Raw genomic sequence first — 22,299 nt, 5'->3', positions numbered from 1 at the left:
TTAAGTGCATTGCTTAAAATTCTTATACTGTCTGCTGCCTTTATCTAAAACAATCACAACATTGGTTTAAATGTTTCTGGGATGGACTTAAAGAACTCCCACTTCATAACAAATCACAAGTCACCTTAAATGCACGGACTAACCCTAAAGGCTCTTAACGAAAGTAAATGTATTTTAGAAGAACTTCAAAGATAGACTGACATATGAGAGAGGACAGAAGTTAGCTTTGATGCTAGTGTTTTTTTTTTTTTTAAACTGTTCTTCAGGTACTGTTCTTCAGGTACCATGCGCGACTTTCTCAGCATCCATCCAGCTGCTCTCTAATTGATAGTTACACATTCACACCTGGGAGCTGCTGCGTTTAAACTTGGACCTCTGAAGTTAGTTCAGCTCTGCAGAATTTGTTCAAGTCGTAGGTCCTTGCTTAACGTCCTCACAACAGCAGCTTTCAAGAAGCAAAGACCATTTCATTTTTTTCTGTCAGTTTTTTCTGATGATGGCACTCAGTCTAAACCTGAATCTGCCAATATCTAATTTGAATCAAAGGCCTGTACATGGTTTGTAAACAACGCCACCTTTTGAAAAGTCCAAACCCCTGTCAACCTCCTATCTGTGTCAAGAAACAGCAGCTTTTGCTGCAAGTCGCCGCCTGAAACTGCCTCAAAAAATTTTTTTTTTTTTCTTTTTTTTTTTTTTTTTTTTTTTTTTTTTTTTTTTTTTTTACAAAAAACCTGATACTTTGCATTTTTTGGTTTTGTTTTTTTTTTTTTTTTCTATATTTTTTTTTTTTTTTTCTTATTACTCTCCTGGATGCATTATAGTGTTTTCACATTCCAACAAACTTTCTTTAAGGTCTGTTGACAGGATGAAGAGAGATTTCTCTTTAGCTACTGTTCTCTCCACAAACCCTCAAAAAACACTGCAAAATGTTTTCACAGCATAGTGAACCCCTATTATTTTATGTATTCCAAGACAGATGGATGACATTTAGACTCATATGAGTAAATGAAGCTTCTTCATCCAAAAGTCATTCATCAATTAACTACAGCTTATTATAATAGCTTATATCGGACATCTGCATTTATTCGGCTGTACATCACAGGCCTGTTTGTGGTGACTTACAGATGCAATATGGTGGTAGCCATTGCAGAAGTCGTCCCCCTTACACCCTTACATCCAGTCCTGATTGATTTTTCCAAACAAGTCCGTTCTCAGGTGGAATGTAAACAGTGGGACTTTTGCTATGGCTGTTTTTGTATCACATATGGATGGGTGACTGCTGTCACTTGTATGTCAGGCTTACATTTCAGAAACCATCTGGAGTTGTGAGTCTACATTTGGCGCGTCCTTGTGTTGTCATGACTGACTGGAGCCCAATGTATGAGATTATATTTCTCTTTAGACGCCACGGACAGAATGCTTACAGCTACCAAAGCTTGTGAGGGACATGCAATCTTCTGGAAGCATTATAAGTACCTTTTCCACTGTTATCATCACTGTCTCATTGCTAAAACAAATTACCTCATATTTACTGTATGTGTACGCTGCATCATTGCATTTCTTACATTATGAAAAATACTTAATTAGCATCAAATTGATGATTTGGAGGTAAAAATAAAATCTAGATGTCTTGATTAAAACTGGGTTAAATGTGGTTAAAAGTGAGTTATCTACCTTATAAACAGACATTTTTTCATTGTCCTTCACTGAAATATATTAATTTCAGTGCTGTTGAAACATCATATTAACCTTTTTATACTTAACCATGGGCGATTTTAGACCCTTTTTAGGGGGGCTCATGTTTGTGCTTCTAGATAGTTTTCAAACTTGTCTGTAAGTGACAGAGGACAAACAAGTACAGGTTCAAAGAGCTTGAAACAGGTTTAATATCCTGTGTCACTGTAGCCAATGCTATCCACCTGTAACCCAGTTAAGGAAATGGTTAACAGAAACGTAGTTTTGGCCAATTGGAGGTGGTTCTTAGCCTGGTTGACACCAGACCCTTCTCAGTTGTAACTGAGAGTGGGTATGGGCAAGCTTCATTGACAGCCCATTTCCAAAGGGGCGTCACCAACGGACGCCGCTCAAATGCCTCTGGGCGCAATTGGTTAGACCTAAAACCAATCAGACCAACGATCCGGGTGAAGTAGCAGCGACAGCGGCATCGACATGTTTCTGCGCTTCGGTGGCCGTCTTGTTGAATGTAAACAAAAAGCTGCTTGCTGTCGCTGCGCTATCGTCATTGTGTAAAGCCCGCGTCAATGATTGTTATTGGTACGTTGATTTGGAAAAATTGGAAATGGACTTGAATGGGCTCTTGGTCAGACTGACTTTCAGAGCAAATCTCAAATTTGCCGGAAGTTTTTCAGGGTTTTCCCAGGCTAGGTGGTTGGTAGGTGGGGGGGTTAACACTTTTGCAAGGCACTGTATCCGTGTCACATTCTCATTAGGGGCTGAGTCCCCCTAAAGGTCTGATCCTAGAATCGCCCCTGTATGTAATCTAGATTTAAAAACCAACAAAAACATCATTTTTCAGCCAAATTTAACTCAGTTTTAACTGAGGCATCAAGTTATTTTTTGCCCTCAAAAGAAAATCCCTTATGCAATATTTATTAGATAGTCTCCATTCTCTGCAGTGTCTAATTTGCTACCAAACCAAAAGATTGCATGTCCCGTGCAAACTCCAGTCTTTAAAAGTTCCCTGTTAAGTCTTTGTTGAGTCTCCGGGGTCCAAGTCTCAAGTTCATGCAGCAGACTGTTTCTCAATTATCTCAAACTCCGCGACTTCCTCGCTCTCAAATCCTTTTACTTCCTGTTCTGACCATGCAGGATGAAACTAAATCTAACACTCCTTGGTCCCAGGATGAGAAATTACATTTCTCAGCTCCAAGCATTTTAGAAAAGACGAAGATTATCCCAGTTCAGTGTTACTCCATTAACTTCCCACGGCTCATTCATGCTACGTACTCCTGGACTGCGCCCTAAGGGGAGAGCTTTGGTCCCAGATTGCGCTTCACATTTTACAATCAAGTTTTGACAACCTCGTTTTTTTTTAGAGTTGGCTGACACTCGGTGTCTCCTTTCCATGTTTCTCCTGGCGTAGGTAGTCCTGGGATGAGAACTGATCTCAGGCTGAGCCTTGGTTCCAGACTGCACCTTTAAATTTAAAATCCCTTTTTGGCTTAGACAGTTGTTTCATATTCTAATACCTCTTTGCTGCCCATCATGCTACTCCTGTACTGAATCCTGGGGCTGACGGCTGACGTGGTCTCCAGAAGCAGAATGGTCTTGCGGAGGCGGCGATCGATAAAGTGCGCATCCCAGGCTGGGTATCGCTTCCTCGGCAGGTCGATCCGGATCACTGGGCCCTCCTGTGCGCGGGATGACGATGAGGTCCTGTGAAGGAATGCAGGTGAGGATGAAGGAGAGGGACGAACCTGGAACACGGGCAGGCAACTGTCCCTGTCTCTGTCCTTGTCTCGCTCCCCGGGAACCGGCTCCCCCGTGTCTTTAGTCCTGGGGAGAGTCCTCGGAGGGCTGGTAATGACCATGTCCGTTTGGGACCCTTGGGATGGAGTGAGGCAAGCGTCAATCACTCCCACTACCCCTCCCGCACCCACCACACCCTCATCCACACAGCCTCCCCACTGTGAGCCCAGAACCGGCCCGTCAGGGTGCAGCCAGCAGTAGTACACCAGCATGAAGAAGGTTCCCAGGGCAAAGCTGCAGGCCACCAGGCACACCACCACTACGGCGTAGGAGTCGGAGGTGGGCGGGCCGCGGTAGGTGTACCAGGCGGCGGTCAGCGCCACGTTCTCGGCCAGTGTCACGGAGTAGTAGACGGTCATGCGGAAACGGCTGGGGCCCTCCTTGACATTGAACCAGCAGAAGATGTAGATGATGCCCACCACCATGTTGTAGATGATCTCCTCCCACTTGGACATGCAGAAGTCGGTCTCACCTTGGATGATCCAGAATGTCATGACACACCTGAAAGACAATAAAAAGTTAGTAACAATACTATGCCTCCTGTGAATTTTATGATGACTGGTACTAAGAAGAATGTGGTGACTCATGAGGTAACTTTTTTTTCAACCTGGACAATATTTCCATGAATGCTATTTGTACCCCGGTGCACACAGCAATGTGTTCTATTAATACCCCGTCTGGTACAGATATCAATGTATTCTATTTGCACCCCTGTACATTTACCCTGGCATAATAATCACACAATGTAATAAAAAAAAATAAAAACAATATCCATACTACTCATGTATTACACTTTTTTGGAATATTGCTCTGTGGCCTAAATAAAATCGTTGCAGTGTCCAATATTTATTCATCAGGCAAATTAATGCACACAAAACATGCATTTTCCTGATCAAGTTCTAGTACCAATATGTTGCCAAAGTCAGACAGTGTGAGGGAGTTTGTTTGCAACTTTTGTGTGAGTGTGTGTGCAATCACGGATAGCTTGTATCACGTGGAGGCGCCGACAGTTTTGTCGTCATTACTTAGAATTCCTCATGGGGGAGAGAGAGACTACGCACTATAGCTTTAAATCAAAGATCTGGCTATAAAGGGATATTTCACTTAAAACATTTTAAAAAACGACAAATGGATGCAAAAATGACCCAAAGTCAAATCATGACAAGTTAAGACATCGATATTGAATCTCTGAGACCACGTCCTTTTTGCACCAATGTCATCAATCTATAAATAATCAGAATTAAAAGTGTCCCGCCTTGGTGGAAAGAACCAGCAAAGTGCAGAGAAAGCTGTTTTTTTTTAACCACATGGTGTGATTTAATACAGCTAAAAAGTTTGTTGCTGATGAAGTCTCCTTTAGCGTCTACTCTAGTCCTTTAGATGCGTTTGGTCGGGACTCTTGGCATCTGCCATTTTTTGACGATCTGGGTCAGGAACGCTTTTCCGTCATTTTTCAACATGCAGGGTTAGTTAGGGTTAGGAAAAGATCGTAGGTGGGGTTAGAAAATAAATGTTTAACTGACATGTGGCACAAGAATGGGAAATTTAGGTTTAGGAATAGATGGTGGGTGGGGTTACAAAATGAACGTTTCAGTGACACGCGGGAGGAGAACGGGACACGAACCCCGGTCTCCTGGGTGAAAGTCCTTGTGTTGTTTGACCCTCCATCCCCCCCCAACCTGCCACCTTACGTGGATTTTCATACTACTCTCTACAGTTGTCTCTCTTAAAACTACTTCATCTTACAGTGCTGCTGCTCTGCCCGGTGCGTTCCACACAGACGCTGAAGGGGGATTGTTGCGTCCGTATCTGACGCTGAGAACCACTGACCAAGCGGCAGTATTTGACAACTTGGGAAAAAGAACGGGCTGAAAACTATTATTAAAAAATCAAATTTTCAAATGCTAAGCTTGTGATTGTGGAGCCAGCCTCTTTGCAGCAGGCGATGTGGCACACCAGTGGCTGACGATGAATATGCCGAAGTAGAGCTGGAAGACGGAGGCGAAGAGGGCAAAGGCCACGGTCCGCGCCCCGATGGTGAAGAAGTGCCACAGCATCTGGGTGATCACGGCCTTGTAGGACATGGGCAGCTTGTCGTCGCGGGAGTCCCGGAGAACCTTCTGGTAGGAGGCGATCATCCAGGCAAGAGAGACCAGGGAGGCCGAGGCCGAGAGACCTGGAGGGACAGAGGAAGAGAGAGAGACAGAGAGAAAATATAAGAGGAAGTGGAAGGAAGAGGCACAAATAGAAAAACATTTGGGTGATGAAAATGAAAGAAAGGGAGATGAGTGGCTACAATAAAGTCTACAATAACAAACTGACATTAAACACCAAGAAAGAGTTCAACAGTGTGGTTCTGAAAGTAATCATCCCGTTCATTTTCTTCATAAGGATTTTGATTATTAGCCATAATGTTTAAACCATCCTGAGCTGAGATTGTGAAACAAAAGGTTTCTGCCCCTGTAGAAGCCACAAGTCTGTATGAAATTAACCTTATTTTAAGAAAAACATAAAACAAACGTTTTATTCACAATTGTATGGAGAAGTACTACACCACCCACAATCCTCAGCACTCCAGCAACGTCTCTGGTTGCTGGAGCTCGCTGTTACCATAGAAATCTTTACAGAACCCGCAAACGGCTAGTGAGCTGTTACCACTGAAGTCTAGTTTCTGTACGCAGTCTTATACCTTTGCCTGTTTTGCGGTATTCAAAATGTTCTTATGGGTGGCATCCAATGTTTTACAGTAACTGTTCATCTTGTAGCTGGTTGGCTTTGTTCCAGGCCCACAACTCTTCATATAAGCATTTAATGAAACGTCAATGGAGACATTGAACGGGGAAAGTCACTTCTGGAACCAGAGCCCTTCAAAAAGTGGGCGGTCACTGTTGACTCTATTACAGTCAAATCAACTTGAACTTTGGTTGCACAAGTGTCTCCAACGTGGAATCGATTGATGGGCTCTCAACTCACAACAGTGATATTGTAAGACTCAATTATAATCCACCCCTCCAACGTATTGCAGATATATCAGTAAAGAATGTACTAATATATCTGCAATATATATATTCAAATCTATGTACATTATTGTCCACTGCATCCTTTGACAGCTTACCCTCCATCAAACATCGTTGGGAGAGGGACTTGGGCATATCTCTGACTAATGTAAAGTGGGAGATGGTTACTAGAAACACAACAGCTTTATCTAAATGTGTAAGATAGAAAATTCTTCAAATTAAAGTACTACACAGAGCGTATGTAACCCCAAGCAGACTTAACAAAATGGACAACTACCTCTCACATCTATGTTGGCATGGTTGCAGTGAGACAGGGACACTGTTACACCTCACGTGACAGTGCCCCGCAGTGAAGAGTTTTTTTGGAAAGAAGTTATATCTAGATTGTCTTCCATTCTAAATGTAAAAATACCACTCTGCCCACTTATCTGCCTTCTAGGCAGTAAGGTAGATAATATACAGTCACAGCCCACACAACGCATTATCGCTTTGGCCTTTTTGTCTGTAAAGCAAACTATTATGATGAACTGGAAAACTCATAAACCCAATTGCTTTTACACAGACAATTGGTTAAAAGAATTTCTAGACTTGCTGTCAATGGAAGGGGCCTGCATTAGGGGCTGTGGCTCAGTGGTAGAGCGGTCGCCTGCCAATCGGAAGGTTGGTGGTTCGATGCAGTCCGAAGTGTCCTTGGGCAAAACACTGAACCCCGAGTTACCCCCGATGCTGTACATCGGAGTGTAAATGTGTGTTTATGTGAATGTTTATCTGATGAGCAGGTGGCACCTTGCATGGCAGCCTTGGCCACAGCGTGTGAATGTGTGTGAATGGTGAATAGTTCCTGTACTATGTTAAAGCGCTTTGAGTAGTCGTTAAGACTAGAAAAGCGCTATATAAAAACAGTCCATTTACATTTACATTAGCCCTCTATGAATTTGACCGAGGAGAAGGACCCTGGATCTCTATAAGGCTGTACTTGGAAAAACTGGACATATAAATGAATGCCCCCCTCACCACCCCTGTCTGTTGTACGTTGAATTGTAATTTTTTATGAGTTTGTGGTCTTGTGTTGAATGTGTATGTGGTCTGTGATTGTTTTGTCAGAAAAGAAAAAAAAATATATTGATGTACTGTATATGTACCAATCCACCGATTAGGTAAATAACTAATTGCAGTATAGAAATACCGAATGTATTTTTAAGGTAGAGCATGAAAGGAAAAAGTAGTATGAGAAATAATCTTAACTTAACCTTCACTTACTTTAGTGTAAAGCTTTTAACCATACCTCACAACAAACATTTGGTAGAAAGCTTTAAAAAGAAAGCAAGTAAGTCGCCCTTGACTTATGTTGTTTTTTTGTTAAATGTTTAAGGTAGTTCAGAAACAGTGACTGACAAGTTTATTTCTAAATTGTACGTCCCACTGAGTACTGTTTACAAGGACCACTAAAAACATAAAAAATCATTTTCTGGGGATCATGAATATTTATATCAAATGTAATGGCCAGTACCAAATTTGGCAGGTATTTGTTAAGATGTATTTTTCCTGGACCACAACAAATTAATCAATTGCTAGTGAAAATCACACAATGGGACCATTACTTATGTGATCCTCCAGTGCAGACAATAGATGGCGTCATGTCTCAAAATGATTGAATTACTAAAATGCCATTATGTAGCACCTTTAATTGTTTTTCCCAATAGCTCATTCATGTGGACCAGAATCAGTTTCTTCTGAAGTCAAACTATGTAACTGTGAGGCACACAGCGAGCCGCCCCGAGCGTAGTTTGAACACATTAAACATTCATGTGTGTTAATCATGCAGTCTTGTCTCAAATTACCCATGAATCACACTGAGAGGGCATTAAAATTTGAGCAGAGAGAGAACTTCTCCGAACATTTTAATGGCATCGATGTGACCAACTTGCACATTCCTCTCATGTAGAAACGTACTGCTGTTTGAGTTAGATATTTACAAAACTACAGTAATATTAGTGCTGTTAGAAAAAAACTATCTGCTTTGAAGATGACTCAGAGTTGCAGTTTTTAGGTCCATACGGTCACTGTTAAAGGGACAGTCTGCTTCAGTATGTTCCGAAAAAACAACACAGGTAACTAGATCAGCCACAAGGGGCGAATGTAGTCTTCCACAATGCAAAACTGCATTTGGGAGGACATCATTCTCCAATGTGGCACTAAATCAGTGGAATACTCTTCCTACAGAGCTAATTTCATGCACAAACTTGCATCATTGGTTGTTAACAAAGCAGACTTGATCCCACCATTGAACTGATTAAAATAATGTATGACGATGTATCTGTATGTAAAAACTTTTTTTTTGTGCACTGTCCCTGTTCAAATAAATAAATTACAATTACAATCCCTCTGCAGCATGGTACAACCCTTTTAATCCTTTTATAAAATCAGAAAACTTGTCATATTTTTTTTCATTTTCCTCTTAAATCAACTATCAGTCTCACTTGTATCAAATGGCTTCAAAATAATGCAAGACTTTGTGCTTCATTACATTCACATTGTACTCAATTGCTATGCTGATTGCTGTGTTTTTATTCTAATCCACTTTTGTGTTTGTTGTAGTTGAAACACCTTGAACGCCAGCTCATGGTCTTCAACAATAAAATAACAACAATGATAACTGTTGTGGCAACAAAACACAAAAGATACAAAGTGAGAATGTTAACTTGAGTTCTTCAGTTGTGGAATTCCCTCAGTGGCGGTTCTAGACCATTTCAAATGGAGGGGCCAGGCTGGGGCCACATGGGATTTTAGGGGTACCAAATATATTAAGCCCAAGTGTTACTATAGCACCAACCCTCCATAGGTTTGCTTCTACAAAAGACTAAAGATATCCATATAACAAGAAACACAAGAATACTCATTCAGTGTCAACCTCCATTTATCTATCACTGCACATGGACAATATCCCCTCTTTGGGGATGAAGGTGGGGTAACAAATATTTGAAAATATTTGCCACAGTTAAGCGTCAGGTAAAGTCAAGCGTGACACCGTGCGCAGGCCGCCGTAGATGGCGCGCACGCTACAAGCACTCATGTAACGTGCGGTAGTTTGAATGGTTGTCGTAAAAGTTTTCTGCTGAGAAGATTCAAGATGGCTGACGCTCGTTTCGCTTCGGAATTCTTCGGAGAAAGACAACAGTCCAACCCCCTGTGGGCGGGTTGAAAACATGCGGAAGTAGCTCCTACTATTGGCTGTAGTCCATTGCCTCTGGGCAAAAAATCTTCCGATGATGCAAAAATTGTCGTTTTACGTCAGATTTTTTTTTCAGAGCCACAATACAGAGATCTCTCGTCTCAGGGGGACATGAGACGGGAAGTGTGTTTCTACTGATACAAAGCTTAATGCTAAATCGGTGAAGTATCCCTTTAAATTCAGTGTGTTTTGAGAAGTGTTTTTTTTCTTGGTTGTATGTTTTACAGTGCATTTTAGCTGCAGGAGAGGTTTTCTGAATGTTTTTCATACCAACATCCTTTACTTGATACATTTTGTCCTTTTATAAAAACAAAATTGAATGCGAGATGAACCCAAGCTGACCACAGCCGTGACCTAAGGAACAACCACCTCGGGCTGATATTGGAGTTTACAAGTCAGACCAATGACATGGCATTTCCTGGAATGCAGCTTAAGAAAAAAAGACCAAAGCAGCTGCAGAAGAAATGAACCCAAAACAAAGGGGACTATGGGTAGAAAGAGACAGATGCCGTTTGGGAAGCCCAGGAAATCCCATACATTTGCGAATGTTCGGGGAGTTGTACTTAACAGATGACTCGAATGATTAATTGGCAGCACTGACAGCTGATCAGTTTGATTGGTTGGCTGATGGATGAATCAATAAGCTCTATCAGAACAAATGTGAGCGGCAGAGTCTGGTATGCATAAGTGGCCACATTTAAAAACATGAATGCCTATTAGCAGACGGTAGGTTACCCAAAATAGACAGAAGAGTATGTGTGTGTGTGTGTGTGGGTGTTCTGATATTTGCATCTTTATGAGGACTTTAAACTTTGAGAGAGAGAGAGAGGACATTTTGTCTGCTCCTTTACTTCCAAACACCATGCACAAACACATGTGCGGGACTTGAACCGGCCACCCTTGGGTTCCCTAGCCCAGTCCATGCGCACTGAGCTGATGCTGACCAAAAGATAAACTAATTAAGACCGGCTAGGTAACGGAGGCCGGCAGGTAGATGCCGTTGGACATGAATAAGAGATGACTTTCTCGTCTCTGGCATCAAACACAACACAAGATATTCAGACCTTCAGGGTGATGTTGACTTTACCACGATTAACTATAGCAGCAGGGCTACGACTGTGTGCTGGCTTTCCCTGTCACACACGCCTCACACGTCGCAGGCCGCGCACCAAGATGCGATCAAATTCATAATCTTGTCTTTCCAGCAGAGAAACTGAGAGCCAGGCACGTCTTTCACTGTCCTGTGTCCCGTCATAGAATTTGAGTGTGGACTAACTTGCAAATTTGGGAATGTACATCACTTTCTTGTTTGTCATTTTTTTTGTTGGTCACGTGTGTGTGTGTGTGTGTTCTTAGGTTACATGTGTGTCCCACGACTGTGTTTTTTCAAACATGTGTCTGACTTCGCCTCTGTGTCGCCTGTTGTGTGTGAATGCTGAGAGTGTGCAATGTGTGTGTGTATCTGAGTCTGAGTAAGTGAGTGAGTGAGTGTGTGTGTGTGTGTGTGTGTGTGTGTGTGTGTGCAAGAGAGAGTTTTGTTTTATTCATCAAAGGCCAATCTGCTTCTTGTAAGAGGTGCATGAATAAAGCATAGATTCTCCTATTGATATCTGCCCTCAACACACACACACACACACACACACACACACACACACACACACACACACACACACACACACACACACACACACACACACACACACACACACACTTATTTAAACCTTACTCTCTCTCTGCAGTAGCCTTTGTAACGATTGATAAAAGCCAATGAAATAAAATAAAGTCCAAGTCCAAATGATAATTCTAATTAAATCTTATTTTCATAGAGTTCTGTCTTCATTGCATTGTTTCAATCAGTAATAAAAAAAAACATTGTACTCAAAAAGTTTACTGTGGTAAATGATCTGGCTTGTTTACAACCCTTCTTGCTCAGTCTTGCTGAGTCATAATAGCGATATTGCTGTGTCCCAAACGTTTTGCACATAACTTGGTGGGTACAATGTTATAATATTAATCAAAGGCAATCTGTCAGTCAAACTTTAGAAAATGGTTGAAGCCGGAGGTTGATCTCACTCACCCTGCAGAGGGAGGACGGTGTTTCCGTGGATCATGATGCTCAGCTGGAGGACGAGCTGCGGGGCCGACTTCAAGAAGGCCTCCAGGAGGCGCAGCATGGTGATGTCAGCGCTCTCAAACATCAGCCGCCAGTGGAAGTGGCGACGGGGCCCGTTGCTATGCAAACGGCTCTGGGCGCCCAGGTAGAGGGCGTGGATGTACCTGCAGACGAGAGGCACAGCAATTTAGAATATTGATTTTTGTTGTTTAATCCATCTTTTTCTTCTTCTTCATTTTTAATTAAAATTGCCATTTGTTCTTGCTCCCACAATGTTTATTATTTATATTTCCTGTTGCTGTGCGTTATTTCAACCAATCGTATCTTCTTCAGGCACAACATGATATTATACAGTACATATCTCAAAATGATGGCAATCTGCAGCAGGCGACCAAACTGAAAAGCCATTGGCAACCACACATGCATCTTCAGAAAGCAATGAAGTGATCAATCATCACAGGTTTCAAGACAACATGATAAACAGCCAGATACTGTGTAACCTCTGTGGGGCTTGGCCAACGCCCAAATACAATGGAGGTGAACATGATTCTGTTTCGTACTCTTGAATGATGATGTCCTGCATGGTGTCTATAAACCAGCGCTGTCCTGATGACTCTGGATAATCCACAGCAGTGATCTCACATACGCAGATAAAACAACAAACAGTGTGTAAAAGAAAAGAACAATTTAATGTTTAATGTTCTAGGATGTTTAACAATGTTTTTTCTCATTTGGCAAATCGACATCTTACTCTCCTTTAAAAAATTACATCAAGTGTGCACACTATGCTGTATGTCATCACTCACATTCAAATGTGTAAAACAGGATATCAGTCAGCGATGCTTTCCGTTCACACTGGAGTGTTTTTTTTGGGGGGGGGGAGGCAGTAATCGCACCGCTTCCCAGCATTGGACGTTTGATGGGCTTGCAGGCAGTTATACATTTTTTCTTCAATGACCACTGACAGGCAAAGAAAACACGCTACACCATCTTACAACCGCGATGGCTGCACCTGATTGGACGAATGCTTTAATCGTTGGGCTTGTCTGCTTCCCGATTTCTAACCGGACCAACATGGCGGCTCGTTTGGAAACTTTCTCTTACTTTACGAAAATAGTTCCCTGACATGTTTCTGAAAACATTTAGGCTATAAACTACGCAACTGCTCAATCTGTCTTCCTTTTAGATCGACAACACTCAGTTGAAAAGATTTTCGGGAGTTTCAGGAGTTTCGAGAGGCGGAGATTCGCAGTGAGGCCCCTGATTTGCATTAAAGTAGCCTAGACCTCCACTTCATGCAAACGAAGGAGGGTGCAACTCGACACCCTGTCTCTCGAAACTCCAGAATGCATTGCGCGGCTGCCTACATACACAGACAAATGAATGGGTAGCATGGAAATGATGCTTCTGTGGACAGGTGTTGGGGTATTAGGCGGCTGCATATATGAAAAAAACCCACCTAACCCTAAAAAAATTCTAACAAAAGGTTTCTCAGCTGTTTTTTGTAGTATTAGGTGTCCTTAATAACATACTAAAAGTTTACCAAAGTTTGACCACTATAAAAGTGTAATTTTCAAGATGGCGTCCAAGATTGGCAGGAAGCCCTCAAAATATCCTAACTCCTTCATTATTTTACCCAGCCAAGTAATCTTGGTGTCAAACCCCCTGTTTTCTGGGTCTATGAATCCATTGGACTTGTCTAAATTGCACTGACATGATGACATACTTATGGAATACATTTTTTGAGATTACTGTAAGGTTTTATGTTTTTTGGGGTGAACCAGAGATGTTAACAATTTAGCCGATGTCATGTAACTCCTATTCAGTACACGTTTTTGGACACATAGCCTACCCTTTCTTTGCTAAAACATAGACTTAACATTCAATGTAAAAGTTATTCCACCCAAAAGTAACTTAAATTACTTTTACCACCACCACACCAAGGGCTGGGCGATATGGAGAAAATCAGATATCATGATATTCTTGACCAAATACCTCGATATCGATATTGAGGCAATATTCTAGGGTCGACAATTGGTGCTTTAACAAAATATCTTCACACTTAGATTTTAGATAAATATCATCAGTAATGTTGACATAATGTCTAAGTGGGGAAAAGGCAAATAATAGAACAGCTACAACAGTCTGGTAAGTTCAGAAAATGACATCACTTTACTCTAATGCAGCCTTTAAAACAAGGAAAACACAACACTTATGCCATATTACGATATCCAAAATCTAAGACAATATCAAGTCTCATATCATGATATCGATATAATATCGATATATTGCCCAGCCCTAACCACACCCCCTGTCTCAATGGTACCTGAACCTTCAGAACTCCTATATTACGTGTGGTGGGTAAAAAAAAAAAGAAAAAAAAAATATACACTACCGGGCAAAAGTTTTAGAACACCTCAATTTTCCCAGGTTTTTATTGAAATTCATGCAGTTCAATGTCTTATCGTACTCTGAAAATGAAAGAATAGAAAAATTAACAATTCAAGTTAAAAGAGAAATCATGGAATCAATTAATAAACCTAAATGTATTCTACATTTTTGACTCATCAAAGTAGCCCCCTTTGGCAGATATAACAGCTGAACACACTCATGGCATTCTTTCTACAATGGAAATCAAATATTCTTCAGACAGTTCTTCCCAACTCTGTTGCAGAAGTTCCCATAAATGTGTGGCACTTGTAGGTTGCTTTGCTTTCACTTTTCTGTCCAGTTCATCCCAAACAAGCTCAATGGGGTTTAAGTCTGGTGACTGTGCTGGCCACTCCATGTTTTTAAGCTTACCATCTTGTTCTTTTTTGCTAAGGTAGTTCTGGCATACCTTGGACTTCTGTTTTGGGTCATTATCTTGCTCTAGGATGAACCCCTGACCAACTAGGCGCATACCAGGGGTACTGCATGGCGCTGCAAAATGCTGTGGTAGCCGTTTTGGTTCAGGGTGCCTTTCACTCTGAACAAATCACCGACCCTGGATCCAGCAAAACAACCCCAGACCATCATGCTTCCTCCTCCATGTTTGACAGTTGATGTCACACACTGAGGAACCATCCTTTTGCCTACTTGACGGCATAAAAAAATCCTGTGTGATGAACCGAAGATTTCAAATTTTGATTCATCAGTCCATAGCACCTTCTTCCAGTCTTCAGTAGTCCATTGACAATGTTGACAATCTTTTTCTTATTCTGACGTTTTTAGCAATAGCTTTCTTGCTGCAACTCGACCCATCAAACCTGCAGCTCGAAGTCTTCTCTTTACAGTTAAAACTGAGACTTGCTTATTACGACCACTATTAAGCTGTGCTTGAAGCTGTTGTCCTGTGAGCCGCCTATCACGCAAGCTGTTGACTCTCAGAAACTTGTCTTCTGATTCTGTTGTGGCTTTGGCTCTGCCAGACCTCTTCCTGTCAGAGTTTCCCCCAGTTTCTAAGTGCCTTTTGATGGTGAAGAATACTGTACTCACTGACACCTTGACTTTCTTCACAATTTCTCTGTAGGAAAGACCAACATTCTTAAGTGTTATGATGGTCTGTCTCTCTTCCATTGTTAATTGCCTTTTTCCTGCCATTTTTATAGCAACACACTACTTTCTGCATTACAATGCTGTTCATATAATGCTCACAAGGGTACGGTACCACAGTGTGTTCCAACAATACTTTTATACAAACAGAGGGGGTTGTAATCCAGACAAGTTGGAACACCTGTGGGAATTGGTAGCACCAACTTTCAAAGCTTGATCAACCTCCATTGCTGCAGAACAGCTTTACGTTGGTAACCCATTTCTTGTTCCCTGAAAAAGGCCTTTTTGTAAAATTCTGAAATGTACATTATTTTTCAGTTTTGGGTAACCTTACTTTTTTTAACCTCAGGCACTTCACCATTTACCTTTGTACCATTTCAAGCTATTCATTGGACTTGAACTGCTAAAATTTCAATAAAAAACTAAAAAGATTGGGGTGTTCTAAAACCTTTGACCGGTAGTGTATATTACAGCACAAATCTCTTATTCTCAGACACATGATCAGTGTCATTTTATGGGGGTGTCAAAAGAACATTAGAAAGATTTCTAACACATGACAAAGGCCAACAATGTGAGTCTTTTAAGAGAGGATGACATTGTTGGATTAGCTTGAGGAAAAAGTACACTCCAAATGCAAATTTGACCATGAGTCATATTGTTGTAAACCAAGAAACTTGCCCCATTTGCTGTAAAAACTTAAGAGATGGCTCTGATGTGGTAGCGGTTCATCAGAAGGGAGCTGATGGACAGAAACCACCAACACTAGGCAAAACGATATGAGAAATATGCAATTACTTAAGGGAAATTTTATTATTAAATTGTAATTGTATTTGCCCTTATTTTTTGCATAAATATGCTTGTAACCAATTGCTTTAATATATATAATTGTGCTTGTAATCAGTTATTTATCATACAAATATGCTAATTAAGATTATTACATGGCTAAAACATGTATAAGGTACCAGTATTCATGGTGTAATAGGAATACAAAGGAGTAATGGTCTTTTTAAGGACCTGGCGGCCGCCATTTTGAAAATGGGGCCTTTCTTGAAGTCAAACTTTGGTAAACTTTTAGTATGTTTTTAAGTACATCTGATACTACTGTAAACCACTGAAATTTTTTTGGGGTCAAGCCATATTTGCAGCTGACTATATAATGAATTGGGTTGGGTATCGTTTGGATTATTATGATTCCGATGACAAACCGGTACTTTTAAAACGATTCCGATTCCTAAAGCGATTCTTGAAAAACTGAAAAATGACATCAAAGAAAGGCTCTTTTATAGAGTTTGTTTTAATTGAAAATTATTTAAAGGTCCCTTGGCATGAAAATGTCACTTTATGAGTTTTTTTTAACATTAATATGCGTTCCCCCAGCCTGCCTATGGTCCCCCAGTGGCTAGCAATGGTGATAGGTGTAAACCGAGCCCTGGGTATCCTGCTCTACCTTTGACAAAATGAAAGCTCAGATGGGCCAATCTGGAATCTTCTCCTTATGAGGTCATAAGGAGCAAGGTTACCTCCCCTTTCTCTGCTTTGCCCGCCCAGAGAATTTAGCCCACCCATGAGAGAGAGACATCATGGCAAAGTGGCAGTTGGTCAAGGCCACACCCCCACCCTCCACCTTGACCCCCCCCCCCCTCTCCTCCTCAATAGCTACAGACACAGAAATGGCACATCCTAAGGAAAGCTCCTTGTGGGACTGGCTCTAGTGGCTGTAATTCTGCACCAAGGCTGGATTTCGGGAAAGAGACTTCAGATACAGTATTAGGGGACCACTAAGGTCTATATAAAAGAGACTTCAGATACAGTATTAGGGGACCACTAAGGCCTATATAAAAGAGACTTCAGATACAGTATTAGGGGACCACTGAGGTCTATATAAAAGAGACTTCAGATACAGAATTAGGGGACCACTAAGGCCTATATAAAAGAGACTTCAGATACAGTATTAGGGGACCACTAAGGCCCATATAAAAGCATCCAAAGAGCACCATGTCATGGGACCTTTAAATTTAAAAATATATCAATGTTTGAAAGTACTTTCCCAGAAGGAAAATATGGCATTTTAAAAGTAGCCTACATTTACGGAAGCTAGCTATGGGTAGACTACAGAGAAAGTGTGATATTTTTACATCCGTTTCAGAGCAACAGAGGGAAAATATTTCAGTCGACACATTAAGTGGAACCGAACTGAGGAACCGAAATTTGCGTTCTAATCCGGTCCGATTCCTACCGGTTGCGTAGGAACCGGTTCCATAGTGGAACTGGGTTTCGGTACCCAACCCCAAAAATGAAGGCAGTTAATAATGCTAAAATAACTCAGTTTTGCTTCCAAATTTAAGAGCAGCAGTCTTCATTTAAACACAAGCAAGTACAAAGGTATAACAGTATAAAAAAACCTAAATGACATCTTCCAGGAGACAAATGTGAACCCCTCAGCACGCTGTTCTCCCGGGAAATAGACACCTCAGAGTGTTTACCCTCACCTGTCACTGTTCAACTGGGAATGTGCTTTTGTGTTAGCTGTTTCTCCGTGTCAGTGATGGTATTGGTCGCCAGGTTGCAGCGGGTCAGCTGGCGCACGCCGGAGAGTAGCAGAGACATATTGATGTGAGGGGAGGAGGGTGCCGAGCTGTTCAGCGATCAGAAATGCTTCTGTTTGCCGGAGGTTTTATTTTCACCTGCTGGTGCAGCACGAGGTCTGCATTAAAGAGACTCCGCTGTCAGCCGGGAACAGGGCTGGAGTGTGACGGAAAAACAGAAGATAACTTTTTTGGAAAACAGGTTTCTATTATGATTCAGCGAAGTTAGAAGGCAGACGCTGTTTTGTGCTGACGGGGAAAGTGAACACAAAGTGTACTGTATTTTGCCGTTGTGCATCCAATGATAAATGCTGACAGCAAAATACAGCATCGTTTATGTACATAAGTGGAAATCCTTATTTTATTTGTGTGTTCAGTTTATAGTGAGTGGTGCTGCTTAAAACAGAACTATATCTGTTGGCCCTTGATACATTACAGTTCTTAAAAATCTTGAGTCAAATGATCACGCTACTTGCGGATTCCTGCATGTGTTTTAGTATAAGATGGAGATTTGCAACACTGATGATCAAAGTTTTATGCTAGAAAATGATGTTTTTTAAAACTCAAAAAGGGGGTACTTTCACATCTTCAGGATTCTAGAAATCACGGAGGTAATATTCTGTGACGAGGGGGTCACATCTTAGATGGATTGGGTATGGGAGGAAGGAGTGATGCATCATGGGAGAGAAGCGGATGGCAGACAGTCGTAGTAGTGCAGCAGGACGGACGAGATGTGGAGGAGAAATGGAGCTCGCTTGAGGAAAAGTGAGACGACACTCACTTCCTGCGCTTCTGCATCCCCAAGCAGATTTTAAATAGAGAGGTAAAAATAACCCAGACGTGTATGCGCACGCACGCACGCACGTCAGCCCATATGATGCTGTTCAAAATACAGACTAGCATGGATACGTGTGTGTGCACGGCACACGGCATTTCTACACATGTAAATACAGACACACCTACGATATGTCTCACACACACTCACACACACACACACACACACACACATACACACACACACACACGTCAGCATATATGATGCTGTTCTGTTTAAGCCTGCAAAATATAGACTAGCATGGATACATGTGTGTGTGTGTTAGATGCACACAGCATTTCTACACATGTAAATACAGACACACATACGATATGTCTCACACACACACACACACACACACACACACACACACACACACACACACACAAACACACACACAGAGACAGACAGGCAGGAAGGCCAGCGAGGCAGCCTGCTGGAAATCTGTAGCTCTGCAAATAATTTGCTGTCCAAGCACTGCTGGCACTCTTCCATTCAATCCTTTAGTCTCTCGGTCTCTCTCTCTCCATCTCCACCTCTGTGACTCTCTATTTGTCTGTGTCTGTTTTTTTTTTTTGCATTTCACTCTTTTATCTCTTTTATATCTGATCTCTTTATTGATCTTCTCCTTTCTGCTGTTTCTTTTAGCAGGGTTTGGGACGGCAGCGTTGGTGGCTCAGTGGGGCAATCCCTTTGCTCCAGACGGAAATAACTCAACAACTATTTGATGGATTGCCATGACATTTTATACAGACATTCATGTCCCCCTCAGGGTGAATAACAATGCTTTAATGTTTCATCTTGCGCCATTTTCCCCTCAAATTTTTCATTTGTCCAACACTTTAGGACCAAACACCTGCAAAATAATTATTATATAGGCTATTTCACACTGTCCCTTAAGGTCTGAAAATGGGCTAAAAATGGCCTCGGTGCCGTTCTATGCGCCCTAATGCAACCCTGTGAATTAGCCCTAGAATGAAACGAGAGGTTTTCTCCCTTTTATGCTCATGGATAGTTAGATTAGCTGCGCGCTGATTGGTTGGTTTACAACGAGTGAAGCTGGAGACATTAGGCGTTAAATCGTATATGTTTGAGCCTGAATCAGAGGAAGAATCTGATGTAGAGGAGCAACCAGTCGCCCATAGATTGGAAATAACTACGTCAGAGTGGTACGTTTTGTCATTTAGCATTTACTTGCACCACGACCACGAGTGGCAGCTCACGGTGCTCTGTACCCAGCGCACAGTCACCTTTTCTGGGGTAACTAGACCACCAACTATACTGCTGACCTGACGGAGCTCCACGACCGGCAGCTCGCGATGAAATGTGAAAAGTGTTAGCCTTCCCTGTATAGCCTGGAACACCGCATTTTACGACCGTGGTTCATTTTCAATATCCTTGAAAAACTTCCAAACTTTTTTCTTTGTAATTCCCGCGGAAGTACACAGACCAGCACGCAGCTAAACTAGTGTCTGAGATCTACGCTCACAGGTACAGACCAGAGCCAAATAAGGTACAGCCACCGAGTTGACTTCAACTATTAGCTTCGTTGGGATTCGCCCGTTTTCAGCGGCAGTTTCAAATTGTAAGATTTGCATAGGAATGCAAGTCAATGGGACTTTGAGGTTCTCTGTATGTCCATTTTACCCACCAAACTGTCGTTATTCAACTATGACAAGGTAAACTCGGTTTTGCATTCTATCACCCCTTTAATGAATTAATGCAATTAAGGTATTTCAAACATCATGAGTTCTGATTCATTCATGATGTTCACGTCTTCTTCATTGCGTCACCTTCCTAAAATAATTGCCTAAGTCATATTTTCATGTTTTTCAGAAAACACAAAAAATAAAACTGCCTAAGTCACATGTTTGACATAGGCAATTATACTAAAGGTGTAGAATCACATGACCTGTTCAACTGAGGATTTAGTCAATTTTACCAGAGATGGCCAGCACCATGAGGAGATGATTTAGGCAACAAAATCATTTTTGTTAAAAGTCATTTTTTCAGGTTTTTCGGAAAACAAAAAAATTAAGCGGCCTAAGTCACATGCTTGACATAGGCAATTATACCAAAGTTGTAGAATCACATGACCTGTTCAACTGAGGATTTAGGCAATTTTACCAGAGGTGGCCAGCACCATGAGGAGATGATTTAGGCAACAAAATCAATTTTGTTAAAAAATGACTTAGGCAATTATTTTAAGAAGGTGACGATTGGTAAGTCTGTATAAAGTGACAGGCTAAAGAAACCATCATGAAATCATGATTTACTAAACATTGCTTCTTCATGACCATCATGTTTGTGGCTGACCTGGTCCATCTTGAACATTGATACATAAGACGCATAAAGCCATGCATGAATTCATGATAATTCATGTACCATTATTATAGAGTGTTACCCACGTCGTTAACGTTGAAAAACAGCTGCAGTCTGGTCAGCTTTAGGCACCAAAACTACTTAGTTAAGTTTAGAAAGAGATCAGGGTTTGGGTTCAAATCAGTATATGTGTTACGTTATGTTACCTAACTCTAAAGACCCCCCCCCCACCCCTACCCTCCAGGCCTTGGGCCCCCCTCCCCCTCTGATGCGCGGACCTGCCTCTGGCTATTTATCTGTTTTCTCTTTTTTCTCTCACTTGTCATCTGTCACAGTTGTTGAGTATCTTTCATCCTCTATCTTTCTTTCAGTGTTTTATTTTTCTCTCTCTCAATTTATCTTCATCTGTCTGTTTTTTCTGCCTCCTTTCCTTTGCTTGTTATCTCTCATTTTGTTTCTCTCTCAATCCAATTTCATGCAGCTATTGTCTCTCTCTTTCTCTCCATCCAATTTATTTTCCTCTTCCCTCAGGCGTTCTCTCTGCCTCGAGCCTCCAATCTATAAAATCTATATGAATCCTCTCCTCTCCACTCTACTCTTTCCTCCGTTACTCCTCTTTACTCCTCCGCTGTATTCTTACTTTATCCTTCTCTACGGCCCAAAGTCTACTATCTACAAGGCCACAGTTGGACCGCTGAGACCCTGAACATTTGTGAAAAGAGCTGAAGTGTGTGTGTGTGTGTGTGTGTGTTGTGTGTGTGTGTGTGTGTGTGTGTGTGTGTGTGTGTGTGTGTGTGCAGAGAATTGCTGCCAAATGTGATGGTGTGCCAAGAATGAACCCGAGGAGAGAGAGAGTCACACACAGAAGAAATTAAACTGTTACACACACTGCATTTTAATCCTCTTTTAATGACTATTACAGGTCAAAAGTGGAAACACAGCGATCAGCAGCGAAAAAGGAGACAGAGTCAGAGATTTGTAATTTGACTGAAATCCCCGGAAGTATAGCAGCGCTTTCACCATCAGCGCAGTCCAATCGAGCAAGCTGTGGGATTATTGCGTCCCTAAAATGAAACTATTTGCAGCATTATTTCAGAACATCTGAAGATCTGGAGCGTTAACTATGTACATTTACTCAAGAACTGTACTGTACTGTACTGTTGGTTGGACAAAACAAACATTGTGAAGGTGTC

The 22,299-nt window shown here is 41.6% G+C and overlaps 1 protein-coding gene across 1 annotated transcript in view; it reads right to left on the bottom strand.

The window, feature by feature from the left end:
• Positions 1-2,434: 2,434 nt before the first annotated feature.
• xkr7 (XK, Kell blood group complex subunit-related family, member 7) overlaps positions 2,435-22,299 on the bottom strand; it is a 104,726-nt gene continuing 84,861 nt past the window's right edge. Inside the window, exons 2-4 of the mRNA XM_039802013.1 lie at positions 11,816-12,015; positions 5,446-5,665; positions 2,435-3,990 (exon numbers count right to left, since the gene is read on the bottom strand). Coding sequence (XP_039657947.1) covers positions 3,183-3,990; positions 5,446-5,665; positions 11,816-12,015 — 1,228 coding nt within the window. The 3' untranslated portion in view covers positions 2,435-3,182. The remainder of the gene's footprint in view (positions 3,991-5,445; positions 5,666-11,815; positions 12,016-22,299) is intronic.

Source organism: Perca fluviatilis, chromosome 5 (genome assembly GCF_010015445.1).
Source record: "Perca fluviatilis chromosome 5, GENO_Pfluv_1.0, whole genome shotgun sequence".
Taxonomy (NCBI): Eukaryota; Metazoa; Chordata; class Actinopteri; order Perciformes; family Percidae; genus Perca; species Perca fluviatilis.
The sequence above is the reverse complement of the archived record's forward strand: the minus strand, read 5'-3'. Positions and strand labels throughout refer to the sequence as shown.